This window comes from Coturnix japonica, chromosome Z (assembly GCF_054131305.1).
Source record: "Coturnix japonica strain WE chromosome Z, WE-NBRP24, whole genome shotgun sequence".
Classification (NCBI taxonomy): Eukaryota; Metazoa; Chordata; class Aves; order Galliformes; family Phasianidae; genus Coturnix; species Coturnix japonica.
Genome location: NC_140702.1, coordinates 52,850,044 through 52,866,108, shown reverse-complemented (window position 1 = coordinate 52,866,108; position 16,065 = coordinate 52,850,044). Strand labels below are relative to the sequence as shown.

The 16,065-nt window shown below is 42.9% G+C and overlaps 1 protein-coding gene and 1 long non-coding RNA gene across 8 annotated transcripts; one reads left to right on the top strand and one right to left on the bottom strand.

Moving 5' to 3' along the window:
• Positions 1 to 131: 131 nt before the first annotated feature.
• Positions 132 to 16,034, bottom strand: LOC107305952 (uncharacterized). Of its 7 annotated transcripts, XR_014939637.1 has the most exons (7): positions 14,901 to 15,039; positions 14,418 to 14,559; positions 10,730 to 10,901; positions 6,846 to 6,965; positions 4,047 to 4,118; positions 2,504 to 2,642; positions 132 to 326 (listed from the first exon to the last, which is right to left on the bottom strand). It is a non-coding gene; the product is annotated as an uncharacterized LOC107305952 (long non-coding RNA). The 7 variants fall into 7 exon arrangements; XR_014939639.1 differs by lacking the exons at positions 132 to 326; positions 2,504 to 2,642 and adding an exon at positions 9,169 to 9,245 and having other exon boundaries at positions 3,850 to 4,118; positions 6,846 to 6,938; XR_014939640.1 differs by lacking the exons at positions 132 to 326; positions 2,504 to 2,642; positions 14,901 to 15,039 and adding an exon at positions 15,683 to 16,034 and having other exon boundaries at positions 3,850 to 4,118; positions 6,846 to 6,938.
• Positions 2,173 to 15,251, top strand: CCL28 (C-C motif chemokine ligand 28). Its single transcript, XM_085529581.1, has 3 exons — positions 2,173 to 2,483; positions 11,270 to 11,396; positions 12,183 to 15,251. Exons 1-3 carry the CDS (start codon positions 2,420 to 2,422, stop codon positions 12,343 to 12,345), a joined length of 354 nt encoding a protein of 117 aa, XP_085385707.1. The 5' UTR covers positions 2,173 to 2,419; the 3' UTR covers positions 12,346 to 15,251.
• Positions 16,035 to 16,065: the final 31 nt, after the last annotated feature.

Below are 16,065 nucleotides of genomic sequence, written 5' to 3'. Positions count from 1 at the left end.
GGAGCTGTTTCCTCAATTTACCTTCTGCTTTTCTTTAAACTAGGTTTAATATTGTAAATCACTGGCACATACAGTGGGAAGCATATTTGGATCTCCATAATCAGTTTCCTTGAGGTACATTCCCACTGAAGTAAGTATTTATTTATTTTATTTTGGTCCTTTACTGTGGACTCTGGGAGAACAAAAGTTGTAAAACATGAGTTGAAGTTGTGATGTGACTGCAGAGCTAAGCTTTATTGAGGATGCTGCAGCTGGGCTCATTTAGCCTGGAGAAGGCTCTGGGGAGATCCATTGCAGGTGACAGGTCACAGAGAAATGGCTTTAAACTAAAAAAAAAAAAGGTAGATTTATGTTAAATGCCAGGGGAATTTTTCACTGAGAGGGCAGTGAGGCATTGGCACTGCTGTGCAGAGAAGCTGTGGGTGTCCATCTCTGGAGATAGTCAGGGTCAGGCTGGATGGGGCCCTGGGCAGCCTGAGCTGCTGGGTCAGAGCAGGGACCGGAACCAGGTTATCTCTAGGATCCATTCCGAGCAATTACATGATTCTAAGATTTGTGAACCTGCACCAGGATTTTAAAGCTGCACCTGGAGATCTCATGCAAAGCACGTGTCAGAGTGAACACATTGGCTGTGCTCAAAGATGTGTAGCCCAGTTGTGCAGCGCCAAGCAGCTGGAACGCAGGAGCTAATAAGAACTGACTGAGGCTGTTTCTTTAAATTGCCTCAGTAACACCTGTCTCACTGTGTTTCTTTTTATTCGGCTTGTTCCTCTTTGTGCTGCCTTGAAGTGCATTCATGCTAACAGTCTCATTGTTACCTAAGCTCAGGTTTCTGAATGAACTGGGAGCCACTTCTGCTTCTGCAGCGGCAGTTGAGTTTTTTAACAGATTTTTTTTCTGTAATTAATTGCTGACAATGAGTCAGCTTGTTGATTTCAATGCAAATGACTTCCTTGAGGTTGAGCTTCCAGTGGCACATGTAACCTTCCCCTCATAAGGTAGCTGGCTGCCATCTGAACGCGCAGTGCTCTGCAGGTGCCTTGCTCTCTTGCCCCCGTAGATAAGAGCATCAAGAAGGAACCAAGATGGACAAAGTTAAATCACGATAGCCCATCAGTCTGATTGCAACATATTAATTTATTATTAGGTGGAATTGTGAAACTGGTGTTGGGGAGTTTCAAGTGCAGATTAAAGTCTCTGAGGCTGGCAGTTCCTTATGCCTTGTGATCTGGGATTTTGGAAGCTAAGAACAGCTGCAGTAAGCAGTGCTGTGGTGAGACAGAGCAAAGGTGAGCCCGGCCATGAGCCCAGGGCCTCCTGGGCTGGTTTAGCTGTGCAATCCCAAGGGATCCCATAGGAACTGCAGAGCAGCAGCGCAGTGTGGCTGCAGTGGTCACAGCACTCAGTTCAGAAGCTGCCCATAATCAACATGGGCCTTGAAAGGTTGGAACCTGTGAGCTGTGTCAAGTGGAGCAAAAAGCTTCCCCTGATTTCCCCATTGCCTGCATGATCCAGGAAAAGCCTTTCTAGACGCTGCTCACAGAAGCACTCTGGATAGCATCAGCCCCCAGATGCTGTTTACTGAAATGGGGTGCAGAGATGAGAGTCAGGAAAGAATGGAGGAGGTACACCAGGTGTAGTTCCCTTCTTGCTGTCTTTCCACCAACTACTCCAGAGCCCCAGCAGGTCAGAAGGGCTGTGGCACGGACAGTGCAGCCCTGAGAGCGTACACACTGCAGGCACAGCTGGACTGAAGGCCACAGTTAGGTCTCCCCAGAACCTTCTCTTTTCCAAGCTAAGCAAGCCCAACTCCCTCAGCCTTCCTTCAAAGGAGTCGCGCTCCAACCCTCTGACCATCTTAGTGGCCTTCTCTGGACTTGATCTAACACCTCCATGTCTTTCGTGCTCTGGGGGCCCCAGCACTGCAGATGGGGCCTCACAAAGGCAGAGCAGAAGGGGTTGATCACCTGCCTTTCCCTGCTGGCCAGAGGAGCAACCCTAGCAAGGGGGGCGAGGAGGGCTCAAAGCAGGCATGGAACTGCACATAACAGGGGTTTGTCAGGCATCGAGCAGCACAGCAGGGCCAGCATCGAGCAGCACAGCAGGGCCAGCATCGAGCAGCACAGCAGGGCCAGCATCGAGCAGCACAGCAGGGCCAGCATCAAGCAGCTCAGCAGGGCCAGCATCGAGCAGCACAGCAGGGCCAGCATCGAGCAGCACAGCAGGGCCAGCATCGAGCAGCACAGCAGGGCCAGCATCGAGCAGCACAGCAGGGCCAGCATCAAGCAGCTCAGCAGGGCCAGCATCGAGCTGCTGCAGGGTGGGGCGCTGGCAGCCGCGCTCCCTGGCAGACAGGAGCCACAGGACATTTCCTGAAACACCTGCACCTGCTCACAGTGCACCCGCTGCTCCAGCAGGAATGGATGTGAGCTTTGTCACTGCCCTGGCTGTGCTGGCGGCTGCAGTGAGCCTGGCATCCCCAAGTAAGTAACACCACGCTTACCTACTTCTGTGATTTGATTTCCTAAGAGAATGAGGGTATTCCCAAGGGGTGTCTGCCTGGAGCTGTGTCCAAGATCAGGGCTGTTAGCTTACAGGTCTGTGCCATGAGAAGCTCTAAAAGTGAAAGCCAGCTCTCCCACCTGCAGAGAAACATCGTATTATTTTCAGCAGGTTTCACCTGAGTCTTTCCTTCATGTTTCCACAGAGGTGTGGGAACTCTGTGATTCTATACAACGGCTTAACAAGGAAAAGCCATGTGGGCAATTTGCTACAGGGAATACAATCAGGAACGCTGCAGCTGAGATCTTTAATTGCTGGAGGCGTCGTACCTTGGAGCAGTGATTTCCAAGGAAACACTTAATGAAGTTTTACTGTTTGTTTAAAGGGATCTCCGCAGTTCAGCTGCAATCTTCTCCTCTCTTGATTCTCTCTGTCTAAAGTTTGATTGTCACGGATGACAGAGATCTCAAAACCCTTTTTACAACAAACTTCATGTAACCTATTTCTCACACTCGGAAGAGGCTTTTACAACTCTGCATTCACTGCGTGTCTTGAGGATTCGCAAGATTTCATAGTGCTTGCTTCTGTCTCCTTGCATTTCCACTGAAACACATTTCAAAGTAATAATCCTTAGGTTTTGTTGTAACTTTCCATGGTAAAATAAGCCATGTTGTTGGAGAATATAACTCACATCCTGGAGGACTCGGTCTTTGCAGTGTACCTTTCTTAATTCTGGCTGCATTAGGAGCAGAAGTTGTTGAGTTCACAATGCATAGATGAAGTCTACCTTACTTTATTAATCCCTTAAAATGGACACAGTACCTGCTGCCCTGCACAGGCTACATGAATTTTTTCCATTCATTTTATGATCTGGCCACTCAGCCAGGTCTTGCATAACAGCAATAGAGTGCACATACACAGGTCAAAGGAAAGGTTTTCTTGGAGCATGTTCTTTCACACTGCTCTATCTGGCACGGGGAAAATTCCTTCATTCTCTAGTTCTCTGTACGCAAACACACTCCATGCTTAGCAGCAACATACAAACAGTGGAACACAATAAAAGTAGGCAGAGCTGCATGTGTATGGGCCCAGGCACACCCTTCTCGCATGGAGCTGGCAGATGGGTCAGGCTGCTGAGGCTGCTTGGTGCACATCTATTTATTTCAGTGGCATGGTACAGGTACACAGACACACTTTGGCTGATGTATACAGACCCAGACTAGTTGTCTTTGTTCATGGCTGTGCATTGGTAGCTGTTGGAAGGCCATCTGGAGGCCACATCACACCTGCCACGGGCAGGACTGTGGCCCTGGCAGGCAGTGACAGAATAAGTGAAGATCCTGACTGTTTTCTAGAATCGTGGCGGAAAAAATTTAATTTATTCATGTAATTTTATTACATTTTAAAGATTCCGCTTTCTCCTTCCCCCAGCATTCTTCTCTCAACCCACTGCTGTCAGCATTTTACAATGCTGACACTCACACCTGCAGTGGAGAAGCAGCACTGTTTGAGGGGCTGTGCAGCAGGGTGGGCAGGAGACTTACTTCAAAGGTGGTTGGTTTGGGTCTTGGTCTGAGAAGACAGTTCTCTTCTGAAAACTCCTGCATATAGTTCATCTGGAAGGTAGGGAAAGAGAAAATTGGTAACTCGTAATAAAAGCATCTAAAACAAGTACTAAGTGCAAGGAGTTGGAATCACACTGTATTATGTTTGCCAATGGTTCTATCCTTCTGCCTTGATCATCTGTCAGCCAAGATCAGAGCCTTCCTCGTAGCGACATAGGTACTGATGTGCTTCAGGTTAAGCTGGAAAGAACTTTGAGGTACTGAACTCTTAAAACAGCCTGAGGTTTGTTTTAGATGACAGGAATGTTTTCTGGTAGTTTCATGAGCAAACACACACTAAATGATCTGCCTTATAGTGGCTAAAGCAAAGTGTATGTGTGATAGCACTCTTCCTTTTGAGGACAGAGCCTATCTTCATAACTCAACAACACTTGCCGAATATCAGGTCAGAGTCAACAGCCAAATGGAACCTGTTACTGTATTCCAGGTCCAGCATTTTGGGGCCACACTCTTCATTACAGACCACTGTCCAGATGAGCCTGATGGCTTTGAAGATGGGCAAGGTATTGCCCAGACAGATCATGCTGAGGGTGAGCTCCTTATGTACCTTCCCTGTCATATTGGTCAGGAGCAGCTCCTCAAAATACATCTTAATCACCCTATTCCTGATGAGACCCATGTCCCTGAGCAACCTGGAAAGAAACTGTGACGGCACTGAGGAAATGGCACAACTTGTTACTGGAGGTGGGATCCAGAGAGGGCTCTGACTGCTGTGGTAGCATAGTACAGGGCTCCAGGCCCACCATGGGAGCTAAGGCAGCCAGCACTGATCCCAAGACCAGCTTTGGTGCTGCCTAGCCACCTGCTGGCTTGGTGCCATGGAAGTAGTCCTGCAGGATGTGGCTGGATGTGATGCAGGTGTGGAAGAAGCTGTCATCAGCTCTAGCTTTGCAGGGGGTCTCCAGCATCTTCCTGCAGATGAGCAGGAGCTGGAGCAGGAGTATGAGGAAGCAACCAGCCAGCCTGAAGGAGGAGGCTGGGAGAAAGACAGAAGGGGTGGGGGGAGCAAACCATCACAAGAGTACTTATCCCTGTGGCAGTGGTAAGCGATCTGGAGGTGCTTGGGGAACATGTAGATATGGCGCTCAGGGACATGGTTCAGTGGCAAGGGTTGATGGGCTGAAGGTTGGACTAGAAGATCTTAGAGGTCTTTCCCAACCTTAACGATTCTATGAAGCTATGAATTTATCTACAGAAATGTCTTTACAGACACTAAAGCAACCTCATACCTACTATGTTCTGACTAAGCAAGACAATAATCCAGATAATCAGTGCAAGGTGGGGTTTTTTTTCGATTTTTTTGTTCCTTTTTTTTTTTTTTTGTGGATATACAAAACCTACTTTGTAACCACAAAAGAATCCCATTAGGAAACACTAATGACTGCTGCTAATAATTCCAGGAATTGTGTAATCAATGCAAAGCTACATCAATTCACAACAAATCTGAGGCATATTAGCAGCAGATCTCACAGTTCAGCATAGATACACAAAGTGCTCCAGGTTTATGGATTTCACCATGCAAGACAAGCCTTCTGTCTGACCACCAAAGGCCTGGCCAGAATACTAACTGCTGGCATGAAACCAGCCAGGAGGAGAGCTGCGGAAGGTTTAAAGTGGGTAGGTTGGACACAGGAGCAGAGATCAGAAATAATTTTCTTACTGTTCCCACCTATAGCCCATCATTTTCCTATTGAACTTGGTTAAAGGAAGCAACAGCGAAATCAGGAAAATGTGTGACAAAGTACAGGGGTGGGGAATGCAGTGACTCCATCGCTCACTGAATTTCACACAGATTACTCTCTTTTTTTTTTTTTTTCTTTTTTCCTCCAGCTGATTCCCCTCAGCTAAAATATGAGACAAAGACATGTCCTGCTGTGTTCTGCAGGACGTGTCTGTTTGAGACAATGACTGCCGTGTTTCTCCTTCCCAGTGTCTACACACATTGAAATATTAATCTAACTGCTTAAAAAAAGCTACAGCAAGGGGCCAGCAGAATAACCATTCACTACTCCTACTGGATTCAGTAAGAGGGCTCTTCATAAGGCATCTTCTGTAAATGGGAGGGAGGCAGGAGGGGAAGGAAGGAAGGGAGGAAGGAAGGAAGGCAGGCAGGAACTTTCAGCAAAGAGACTTGACGCTGGTGAACAGAAGCATAAAGGCAGATAAAATGGAGGTCTTGTTTCATCAAAGCCACCATATTCTCCGTGGTTCATTCTCTAGCAATCAACAGCAATCACATAATTTCAAACCCACGGAATATCACAGACTTTGAGGATCTCTTCCATTTAAAGAGAAATACTGCTAAAAGAGCAGGTGAAAGCAGTCCTCTGTAGTTGCCAATCGCTTTTGATCCATTCAGCCCTAAGAAAGTGCTACCAAGATTCGATGGGCTTGAAAGAAAACAGACCACTGTGGGAAGCTGGAATTAAGTTCTCACGCTACATTCCCCCCAAAACAAGGACTTTTTCAAATTAATTCAGAATTTCAGACATCTCCTCTCCTTTCGGAAAAATCAAGGTTTTTTGTATTTGTTTCTATTCAAAGGTGCTGAACAACTTCTTTCAACATGAAAGGCAAAGCTTTCCTTTCTTTCCGTGTGTTTTGAAAAAGGAAAAGCTATATGCAGCATATTAAATAAATCAGTATAATGAATAGACAAGCAATAATGTATTCCATAAGGTACAGTGGCAGAGCAGCCATCTGAAAAGGACATCATACCTTGAGAGAGAAGTTGGGGTTGATCGAAGGTATTTTTCCAGTTCTGTGTGCTTGCCCTTAGCTGGGGTGCTTAACTTGCTCCAGTGGACACTTCTGCAATACCAAAGTATTTAGATGCCACTGAAAATAGGAAACAAAATAATTAAAAAGCAGTTGTTTTTTCCTGGTGAGTGTTCCTAAGGAACAAACATTGAAGCTGCTGAATAGCAACAGAGTGATCCCTGCATGGACCTGTCTCAAGATTCATCACTACTTGGTCCTGCCATCCAGCAACTCAGAAAGCTCGTTCGGAAGTCTGAGTAAGAAGGCTCGATGCCAGATAGCAGGTCTAAACAATTCCGGTAAGCAGACATGGACCTCTGATTGTGTTGCTGAGGCATAGAGACAAGTGAAATGGGCAGCACTGGAAAAATCTCTGGCAAACAAAAGGCCAGGCCAGCTTCCAGGTGTTCTTTTCCTCTACCCACTGTGAAGACCAGCAATTACCAGCTAACAAGCCCGATCTAATTGCTAAAACCCACACATATTTCTGGTGTTGTGTTGGGCTGAACTCATTAACTTTGCTTATTATCACCTCGTTCATTCCCACTTACTGATTGAGAGCACAGTTACAGTAATAATGGGCCAGGCAGTGGAGCTGTAGTGCAGCCAGCGCTGCGGGAGAGCAGGTCCCAGCTGCTGGGATGCAGGGGAATTCCCTGAGCCACTGCCCCGAGCGTTCTTCCTGTTCAGAAGAAGATAAACGTACCCTTGTTCAAACTGACTGTCATTTTCAAAGCGATCGTGTCTCTGCCAGCACAAGATTGCAGATGATGTTTACATGTTGTCTGATGGAAAAGCTCTGATGATGTGTGTCCATCAACAATTCAGAGATAGATAGTTTCTATCTGCCATATTTGCCACTGCAGATCATGCACCAGAACAACTACAAATATATTACATCATATTTAATAGTAATAGCTTATTTTTTAGTAAAAAAAAAAGTTAGTGCAGACTGTAATTCCTCAAGGCAAGCATCCATACAAACCCAAAGCACACACCTCCACAGAAAGATACCGACAGGCTCTTAGCCTCTGAGAGGTGCACATAAGCACCGTTTTACTACAAAATTTCATTCCACTTCCTTGTGATGTATTCACCAGCTTCACATGCAGTCTGCTGTGTGCTTTCATGTTTAAAGGCACAGCTTTTTCGTACAGTTGCATTAATTAGAGGGATTTAATGCTCCACTTCAAAGATTGACTGAGCATGGGGTAACTGAGTTCACTCTAAAATTGCTACTCTGGTTACATAAGCGATTGTTAAAGATGCAATTGCAAACACCTTTCTGCAGTTCCCAAGTGTCTTGCAAAGGGGCAATGTCATGGACAGTGAGATATTCACAAGCTCATCTGAAGGCATCAAGAATTTTGCTCTAATTTTCCTCATACAAGTTTACACGGATATAAAATTAATATAATAAAAAAAAATTATAAATTTAAATTAATAGAACAATATTTTCTTAATTTTCTGTTATACAGTGTGCAAAGGCCAATGCAATACTGTCCAGATCTGTGGAACAAAACAAGTGATACTTCTGAGTACACGAAGCATACAAAGTGGATGTGGGCAAGAGATGATAGCCATGCAGCAGAGAAAACAGCTGAGCATGAGGTCAGGAGGTGGCTGCCTCACCCTCGGACCTTCTGTAGTGCTCCATGACCCTGCAAGAGGCTGTCAGTGCTGGCCTTGGCAATTTACTAGACCGCACAGAAGCAGAGGAATAAATCTCAGAAAGTGTTCAGGATACAATTATCCTTTTCCGAGCTTTTTTTCTTGTATAATCCTTTTGCAAGCCTTCCTCTCTAGGTTGCTGAAAAGGAAACTGCTAGAGCTGGTGTCTTTCACTCGCCTTTGTGACCAGGACGTCCCAGGGCTCTGTCATCCACCTCATGGAGAGCGAAAGCTCCTGAAAGGTGTGGCAGGACTCACAGCTGGCTTTTGGTGACTCCTGCTACACTGCTAGCTGCTCTAGCTTGGTATTGCACCTCTGGTAGCATCTTCTGTTATTCCAGCTCTCCTCCAAATTTCTCCTAAGAACCAGTGCACACAATCTTCTTGACTACAAAAAATGTTTTGAGGAGGTTTTTAATTTCCTATTTACAGAAACTACTCAAAATAGATTCTCCTACTTATTCTTTTCTTGCTCCACGACTCTTGCACTCCAAGGCTAAATGGTTACTTAAGGTACAGCATGGTTTACAGGCCAGGAAAAAAGAAATTCAAACTCCCCTCTATGCCCTCAGTGATTCATTGACTGCAACAGAGAAGTCCTTGTGCTCACCTTGAAGCATGGGTCTGATCACAAGACTGTCACAACCCAGATGAATCCCTCAAACCTTGAACTGATGGAGGGAATCCCTTTCAAAAGAAATATTTCTGCACTAGTCCAGAAAAAAAATCAAACACCAAAATGTTACTATTTGTCACCAAAAACTGTTGAGTTATGATCTGACTTTAAAATTATTATTTTTTTACAGTGGTATTTATCAAGCAGGAAAAAAATCTGCAGATCACTCCCTAGCAGAGACACATTCAGTCATGAACCCACAAGCCCCTGGGGGGTATGAGGGGGAAAATAAAAGAAACAAAACAGCAACAGCATTAATAATTTCTAAGACAAAAGATAATGGAGATGATTCAACCTTACAAGGCAGAGCTTTTAAGTTACACTCCTGAAAACATCATGTGTCATCAACATCAGTGATCTTCCATTCCCATGTGGTAGGGAGGAGGAGTTGCTACTACTGTGAGAGAGCAGCAGGAATACTCAGAGCTCTGTCTAAGGACAGATGATAAGCCAACAGAGAGCACTGTAATGAATGCCTGCCGTAGACCTCTCAGTCAGCAAGAAGTAGATGAGGTCTTCTTCTGGAAAAAGCCTCAGGTTCACAGGCCCTTTTCGAGATGGAGGACTTTCACCACCCCTGATACCTGCCAGAAAGACAAGACAGCAGTGCTCACGCTCATCAAAGAGAAAAAGCCGGAGGCTGACTGCAGTGACCATGAGATGGTGAAGTCCAGAATCCTAAGAGAGGAGGAGACAAGAAGCAGGACCATAACCTTAGATTTCAGGAGATGTCTTCTTCTACAGAGATCTGCTTGAAAGAATCCCACAGAATATGATCTGAGAGAGAAAAGTGGTTGAGGTGAAGTGGTATTCAAAAGTCACCTCCTCCAGGCTAAAGGGAGACCAATCATAATAAAACAAAAAAGGATGAAAACAGTGGTCCTAACTGAACTCTGGTGTAAAAAGGAAGTGTACAAGGGGAGGAAGGAGGGTCAAATGAAAGAGTAGTTACAGACTGATAATGCAGGAATAGGGTCCAAAAGCCAGTGCTGGCCTGGGTCTAAATCTAACAAGGGTTATAAAATGCAACAAGAAAGAATTCTACAAGTACTTACATAGCAAAACAAAGATAAAGGAAAACACGGGCCTGCTACTGAATGAGGGCAGGGCTATAGATGTTAAATGACATAGAAAAGACCAAGATGCCAAGTACCTTCTTTTCCTTGTTTTTATGATTGAAACTGGCCTTCAGAAATCCAGGCTTCTGAGACCAGAGGGGAACTCAGGAGTACTGAAGAGTTATCCTCAGTGGAGGAGTATCAGGCTAGGGAGCCAACTTAAAATAAATGGATGTGAGGGCTGTGGGCTGACAGGTTGCATCACTGGTGAATCCTGAGGGAGTTGGCTGACAGCAGTGCAAGGCAACTGTCAATTATCTTTGAACAGTCATAGTGACCAGGCAAAGTTCTTGAATACTGAAAGAGAGAAAATATCTTCCCTTTCTTCAAGAAGATCAAGCATGATGATCCAGGAACTACAGGCTGGTCAAACTCACCTCAGTCCCTGGGAAGGTGGAAGTTTGGTGGCCCTGCCAGGCAGGGGGGTTGGAGCTTCGTGATCCTTGAGGTCCCTTCCAACCCGGGTCATTCCGTGATTCTGTGATTCTGTGAAAAAATCCTCCAGGAAAGCATTTCTGAAAGGGGAATCTCAACAGTGTGCACAAATGCCTGATGAGAGGGAAAGAAAGCAAAGAAGTCAAGTTTTTCTGCTGACAAAACAAGAGGCAATGGTTACAAATTAAAACACATGAAATTCAATCTGAACAAAAGAAAACATGTTTTTACTGTGAGGGTAGTCAAAGACTGGAACAGGTTTTCAGAGAGGCTGCGGAGTCTCCACCTGTGGAGATATTCAAAACTCAACTAGTTACACTCCTGGGCAATCTGCTCTAGTTGTTGCTGCTTGAGTAGGGCAGTTGGGCTAGGTGACCTCATGAGATCCCTTACGACTTCGACTATTCTGTGATTCTGAGAAGTCAAGCTGTGAGTTGTCCCTTCATATCTATGCCATTTCTAACTTTGTTATTACTTTCTAGCTTTATTTCCTGAGGCCTTTAACTGTTGCACGAAAATTTCAGAAGAAATTCCTAGAGGAATTCTCCGAAGAGTGGAGAGATTTGAAATCCAGAAACATGATGGCCTGTGTCACCTACACGCTGTAATGTAAGTCTTGCTTTGCATGCTTCACTATGAAAGTGGTACTATGAAATCAAAACCTATTAGGCATCATCAAAACCAGAACAATCTTAGATGGATAGCTAAAATTTAATGAAAAATAAGATTGTGAGCTGTTTAAGATTTGTCCTCCCTTGCACTACTTGATCTCAAGAACATTCCTGAACTGCAAATATTCAGTTTCCATTTCAAGAACAATATTATTCAGTCTGCAATAACCTTGACACTTGCTTTATTTTTAGAACTGAAAAAGAGCTTATGCTCTTTCATTCATTTCACTTTTTCCAATTCTTGACTAAATTAATTACATCAGGTTTACACATAAGCTACTTAAAATTAATTTACTTTTTTACTTTTTTTTTCTTTTTCTAGCACAGTATTACAGTGTTTATGTAAAAATGATAAATTTGAAATAAATCCTGGACATGTTTATTTCTAGACATTTACATTTGCTGGATAATCATCACAGTGGTAATAATAATAAAGTCTTCTACTTATTTTTTGGCAGTGTAAATGTACTGGTTTGCACTGTGGTTCAGAGCCACTGAAGTAGGAACATTTTTTTTTCAGATTTTGGAAGATACTATGATAATGGAAACCTTAGGTACCAACATTTACCATATCTGACACCAGACAGAACCAAACTGATGTAATATAGGATTAAGCATTTTAATGATGATTCCATATTTGAATGATAAGTATGATTAAGGTTTTTGCTGTTGTTGTTGTTTGGTTTACATTTTATTATCTGACAACTGATTTTTGCTGTGTCAGTCTCCACATAGAAGGCAGAAAGTTCTGTGTAAGCCCACGGATTAAAAGACTTAAAAAGTGGATGAAGAAGAATAAACACAAGATCCCCAGAAAAAAACATCATGGAAGAAAACACAGAAGAACCAAAATATTGAAAAAAAAAAAAGGAGAGAATAAACAGTAACATGAAGCAAGCCCCATAATGAAGGTACCTCTGGCATACAGAACCGTGAGCAAAGGTAGCAGACTGCATCAAGGATGGATGATCATACCATTAAAATGACCTTTCAAATATTTAGGTGCCAGAGGCACCATCACCTGTACACAAGAATAACGCTGGGCCAACTACAAACAAAATGGCTTGGTGCTCCTGAAAGTGTCTCATAGCAAGTGCTCTGCTGTACCTCCTAGATCTATGGATAAACTTAAATCACCCCCTTTCCAACTCTGCTACTTTCCTGTGATTTTTAGCTCACATGCCAATATTTCTTCTCAGTGCTCCATTTATCCGCTGACATTTTTTATTCGAAATTTTACCTTCATTCCTATCTCTTGAGTAGCAGATTTCCAGGAGGGTTGGCAATGATGTCTTAGCTCCCCGTACTCTTTCCATCAGCACAACCAGTGGTTTTAGTGCATGTGGGGTTTATCTTAAGTACGGAATAAAGTACTGACTGTACCTTAATTTTCATGACTGTTCTATCAAAGATATTCAGAATATTCAGAAAAACAGGAAATGGGGATATAAATGTGGTTCTGTAGTTTTTAATAATTGGGATTGCTACAAAGCCACAGATTTTTTAAGACCCAGAACTGCAACTTAAATGCAATTACAATATTTGCCTTTATCAAGATAGTTTAAAAGACAGACTCTGATAGCTTTGTTTATATCTTTCAGTTCTTCAGAGTGTTTGTTATCTCACATTAAGTTCTCTTGGATACTGTAGATCAAATTGAGAGATTACAGGAAGATAGAATTAATCTCCAAGTTGACAAGTGTATTTTGGTTGGGCTCCTGTGCATTCTTTTGGAAACTGAATTAGGAATAAACTCTACTAATCATTTAGTGTAAAACAACTTTCCACAACATTGGTATATAAAATATCAAGACAACACTTTTAAAGATTCACTCTCTGGTAGAGATTCATTTATCCCTGAACCCTGACACACAAATAAGACAAAGAAGAACCTTCCAGTTAGGAAACTTTCATTTAGGAGATGTCACACCCTCTGTACCTGAGTGTTATTTTTGACCTTTGCTATTTTGTACTTGGCAGCAAAATAAAATCAATATATATATTTTTTCAGTAAAGTCATTTCAACGTTGTGTTTTGCAGAACATGTCATTACAGCACATGACTTTGCCTTCCCAAAAATGCTGGTTTAAGCTATCTTTTCAATGAATTTAGGTACCCAAAGATGCAGCCAGTTGCTTCTGAAAACTGCAGTGAATATTTTAGAGTCTCAGAAGCCTCATTTCCATTGAATTCCATTCAAAATGGGCTTATGAGTCATTTAACATTCTTGGAAATACCAGATTTTAAGAAACACCCTTAGTTCCTGGCTGTTTCATTGATTTTAAGTCATTAAATTAATGTAATAGGCTGTCTCTCTAGGAAGCTTAAGAAAAAAAAGCTACCACAGGTATGATTGCCTAAGAATTACCAGAAGTAACAGAAGTACAAAAGTTGTTGTTGTAAGACAAAACCAGAACCCTAAATTTGATACACTGACTTAAAGCCAGGAGGAGAATCATCAGAGAACACACATGCTTCCTTCCTTAGGAGATCCCACTTCTGCTCAATTGAGAAATGGTAAGAGAGACTCAACTCCAAACTCCTGTCAAAATAGACTCATATGATGAATGGGAGGAAAAGGAAGCTTTTGTCCTCTCCCTACCAACATCCTTGCATGTTGCTGCTACATGGTTCTTCTGAGTTATTCTAGGTTTCTTTGGAAATAGCATCGTTAGTGAATGGACTCCCCCTTTGTTAGGTTTCCTTTCTGAGGCTGCTATGACAAGGAGCAGCATTCATTCTGGTGTGTTAGTCCGAATGTACCAGAAGCAGTCTCTATTACATTCTCTATTGAAAATATCACTGTTTCTTCAGTCATAAAAGGAGAATGACCTGAATTCTCACAAGCGGGGGTGCAAATGGTGGCGATCACATGTCTGGAGAATAAATTGGTAGAAGACTATAATTAATTACCTAAGAGATCTAGAACAAGATCCACCAACAACTTTAATATTCTTACCTCAGTCTCTTTGAGAAATCCATATAAAATGATCGTAGATGATTCCATTGCAACAGCAGGTCCTTTCTTGCAAGCAGTGTTTTATAAGAGTTGCCATATGTACACCCAATGACAGGATAATCAGATCTGAAGCCTCTTAAATCTGAAGAAAAACAATAATGCTATTGACAACAATTAAAGAAGAAATTATACTGATTAATTAGAAGTAGTAGTAAATCTTAGGCTATTAATGTTACTAAGGGCTACTAAATTAGTCATTAAACTGGTCTGCAAGACGAGGTCATCTGAACTTGATGTAAATTTAAATTTGCACTTGGATCCAGAAACATCCTTAGGAGACAAATATATTGCTCTTACCAGCACAGATTAAACATGCTCCCTGAATTTAACCCAAGATAATTACTTTAAAAAGTAGGACTGTACTACATCTTCAGATTCTGTTTTAAAATTATGAAAATCTACCAACTGGTTGTTAAATTTTACCTTCTAGCTTTCTTTCATCATTTGTAGGGGTGTCATCCTGAAATGAGCTTTTCCACAGGCACAGTAAGAGAACATGGTTATAATTCTGTTGGCTTCAGGTGGTTGATTTGTTATTTTTGTTGCAAGTACATTCTTTTAGATCAATAGCAATGATGTCATGCACGTCTATGTCATACTACCTTCTACAGCATGGAAAGTAAATACTAAAGGTGGTGGAAAGTCATTCATAATCCTGCATCATACAAAAGAAGGCGGTAACATGGATTATCTCACCAAACCTGTTTAGTCATTTTGGCACTTTTTCTTATCAGATATGTAAAGATTTAATAAAATTCATAAGATTGCTGCTTACATCTCCATATGTTGTTGGCGAAACACAAAAACAACACTTTTTTTTTCCATTTTGAAAGCATATACAACATTTATCAAATAAAAAATAATTATAGTTTTAAAAAGCCCCATGCAACAACAAGCTTACAAGTGAACACAGCTAAGCTGTCAGGAAGCAGAAGGGGCAGGAGCTGAGTGTGACTACAAGGAGAGCAGAGCTAGTGGCTTTGCTTTCAAAGGCATGCTCTCCATACAAAAGAGCAGGGCAGAGCCAGTGGCAACAAACGGGTCAGCCAGGAGTCCAGATTTCCAGATGAGTCTGCTGAGGTGGGGCGGGCTTAAGGGCCAGCTTCAATGTCAAGCCAAGGGGTCAGGAGCAGTAGGGGATGTAGCAGCTTGGAATTAAGGGGAAAGGTGACAAAGATGGCTTCTCACAGCTTCCCTTCACACACCTCTTCACTTGGCAGCCCCTTACAAGGGCACTTGCAGTTGGAGCTGGCCTTGCCCAGACGGCTAAACTAAGGTGGTGGAGAAGGGTTTGCAAAGCCCTGGCTGTGTTTGCAGTCCTGACATACAGTCCTGCCAATTCAACAACACTATGTCTTGCTCCATCTCTTCCTGAATGGCTCCAAAGTACAACGTGAGGAAACATTCTGCCACTGAGGTACATGGTAGGCTGGCATTAGTAACACATTTCAAACAAGGAAACATTGAACTTTCCGACAAGAATTCTGTTTGGTCTGTAGGCATGGAAGGTACAGCGTGTTTATACAACATAATGACATCATGGCCCACCAAGTTTGTATTTTGTCACCGTGTCCTTTCAGGTTTGCAG

What these genes read in the sequence shown, in the direction of transcription:
- CCL28 (XM_085529581.1), top strand. Translation starts at nt 2,420, where the DNA reads ATGGATGTGAGCTTTGTCACTGCCCTGGCTGTGCTGGCGGCTGCAGTG. An exon ending in AGTGAGCCTGGCATCCCCAA is followed by an intron (nt 2,484 to 11,269) that starts GTAAGTAACACC and finishes ATTACTTTCTAG; the next exon opens with CTTTATTTCCTGAGGCCTTT. An exon ending in TGTCACCTACACGCTGTAAT is followed by an intron (nt 11,397 to 12,182) that starts GTAAGTCTTGCT and finishes TTGCTGTGTCAG; the next exon opens with TCTCCACATAGAAGGCAGAA.